Raw genomic sequence first — 2,230 nt, forward strand, 5'->3', positions numbered from 1 at the left:
GATATATTTCTTAAAATTAAATCTAAATAATTCACGCTCAAGTTATGCGTCTTTTCTATAAAAATGTTTAACTAAATAATGTAATTCAGTAGATGAAGATAACAATTGTGAATGTGTCGAATAAACTTAATCGCCATCTGAGTCTGATGGCAACGGACAAAGTTTGACTAAGGCTCGTTTTATAAGGCCTCTTTCAGTTCTTATTGTTGCTACTCTTGCCACGCCATCTTTGCCTGGGTGAAGTTCAGCAATTCTTCCCATTTTCCAATGTGCGGGTGGCAGGTTGTCCTCCTTGACCAGTACCAGGGTGTTGATTTACAACGCTGGATGAGGGTGTTTCCATTTTACTCTCGTTTGCAATTCGGATATATATTCCTTGTGCCATCTGGACCAGAAATGTTGCTGTATTTGCTGGATGAGTTGCCATCTTGACAGCCTGGATTCTTTAATTCCGTCCAGCGATGGATCTGCTATGGATGTATACTTTCGGCCGATTAAGAAGTGAGCTGGTGTAAGGGGTATGTAATCGTTGGAATCGTTTGATAAAGGGGTCAATGGACGGGAGTTTAAAATTGCCTCGATTTGAGCTACTAAAGTGTACATTTCTTCGAACGTTAATGACGCATTGCTCGCGACCCTCCGCAAATGATGCTTTGTGCTACGCACGCCGGCTTCCCAAATACCGCCCATGTGAGGTGAATATGCAGGTATGAAATGCCAATGCACGCTCATCTCATCAGCCTTTAGGCTTAAGATGTCGAGCTCATTGCGCAAGAATTTCCCGAGCATATCCAATTCCTTATTCGCGCCAACGAAAGTGGTTCCGTTGTCGGAATATAAATGCTGAGGTTTGCCTCGACGTGCTGTAAAACGCCTAATAGCTGCCAAAAATGAGTCCGCGGACAAGTCTGACACTATTTCTAAGTGAAGCGCCTTTGTAGAAAGACAGACAAATAAGCAAATATAACATTTGGATGTCCGACTTCCGCGACCCTTTCTATCCTTAATATGAAATGGACCAGCATAGTCTACCCCGGTATTGTGAAACGTTGGGGAAGGCGAAGCTCGAGGAAGAGGCAGCGGACCCATCTGAGCCATGGCTGTTCTGGGTTTTGATTTAAAGCATGTAATACAATTTCTAACTACTTTTCTTGCTAAGTTCCTGCTGCCAAGAGTCCAAAATCTTCCCCGCGTGTGAGATAAAAGAAGCTGCGAGCCTCCATGCAATAAATTTATGTGCTCTTGCTCAAAGATGAGCAATGTTAATCGATTCTTAGAGCTCAAGAGAATTGGGAATTTTTTGTCGATTTCAAAGTCCGCGTTCCTCAAACGACCTCCAACGCGCAATATGGAGTTTTCATCCAAGTAAGGATTTAATGCTACCAATTTCCCTTTTTTTACGTGAGTTCCTGATTTAATGCTTTTAATTTCGACGGGAAAGTCCATCTCTTGCGTTAGTCTTATTAACTTTAATAGAGTTTGGTTAGCCTCCTATCCATTGACACGAATATTTTGTCGTCGATTGCGTTTCAGCACCCTAAAGCAGTAGGAAACTACTCTGAGCAGAGTTGATAATTTGGAGTAACGAGATACAATTTCTGCAACATAATGCGGGGAATTTGTTTGTATGCTAGCATGTAGTGCTGAGACGACTTGATTGGAAGGTTGATATTCGTCATAAGGCCATTCGGATTCGTGACTCTGTAAGAACTTGGACCCTTGCCACCAAATTTCCATGTTCCTCAACTTCGTTGGTGCTACGCCTCTAGACAATAAATCCGCTGGGTTCTGATTCGTTGATATGTGTCTCCATTATGCATCGAGATCTAGCTGTTGTATCTGAGATACTCGATTAGCGACAAATACTGGTTGGGTATGTGGTTGTTCTTGAATCCAACTCAACACAATGGTGGAATCTGTCCACAGGAAAATTTGATCGATTTTGCAAGTCATGGATCTTTTAACCTTTGAAACTAAACGTGCGACAGTTAATGCTCCGCATAATTCGAGCCGCGGTATTGTTTCTGTCTTTAAGGGGTTATACTCAGTTAGATTTGACGAAAAAAACGATTTTTTTAAATTGTATTTTATGAAAGTACAACCCCTGAACAATATTTTCTGAAAGTTTCATAACGATCGGAGCAGTAGAACCAAAGTTATGGCTATTTATAGCGCGCTTATACCGAGATCGACGAAAGCAGTTTTAGTGCGTCTCGAAAAAAAAAAAAAA

General features: G+C 41.5%; 1 protein-coding gene across 1 annotated transcript; it reads right to left on the reverse strand.

The window, feature by feature from the left end:
- Window positions 1-315: 315 nt before the first annotated feature.
- On the reverse strand, window positions 316-1,446 carry LOC108762850 (uncharacterized). Its single transcript, XM_018510057.1, has one exon. The coding sequence runs from the start codon at window positions 1,444-1,446 to the stop codon at window positions 316-318; it is 1,131 nt and encodes a 376-aa protein (XP_018365559.1).
- Between the last annotated feature and the right edge of the window lie 784 nt (window positions 1,447-2,230).

This window comes from Trachymyrmex cornetzi, unplaced genomic scaffold, assembly GCF_001594075.2.
Source record: "Trachymyrmex cornetzi isolate Tcor2-1 unplaced genomic scaffold, Tcor1.1 scaffold323, whole genome shotgun sequence".
Taxonomy (NCBI): Eukaryota; Metazoa; Arthropoda; class Insecta; order Hymenoptera; family Formicidae; genus Trachymyrmex; species Trachymyrmex cornetzi.

What these genes read in the sequence shown, in the direction of transcription:
- LOC108762850 (XM_018510057.1), bottom strand. Translation starts at nt 1,446, where the DNA reads ATGGACTTTCCCGTCGAAATTAAAAGCATTAAATCAGGAACTCACGTA.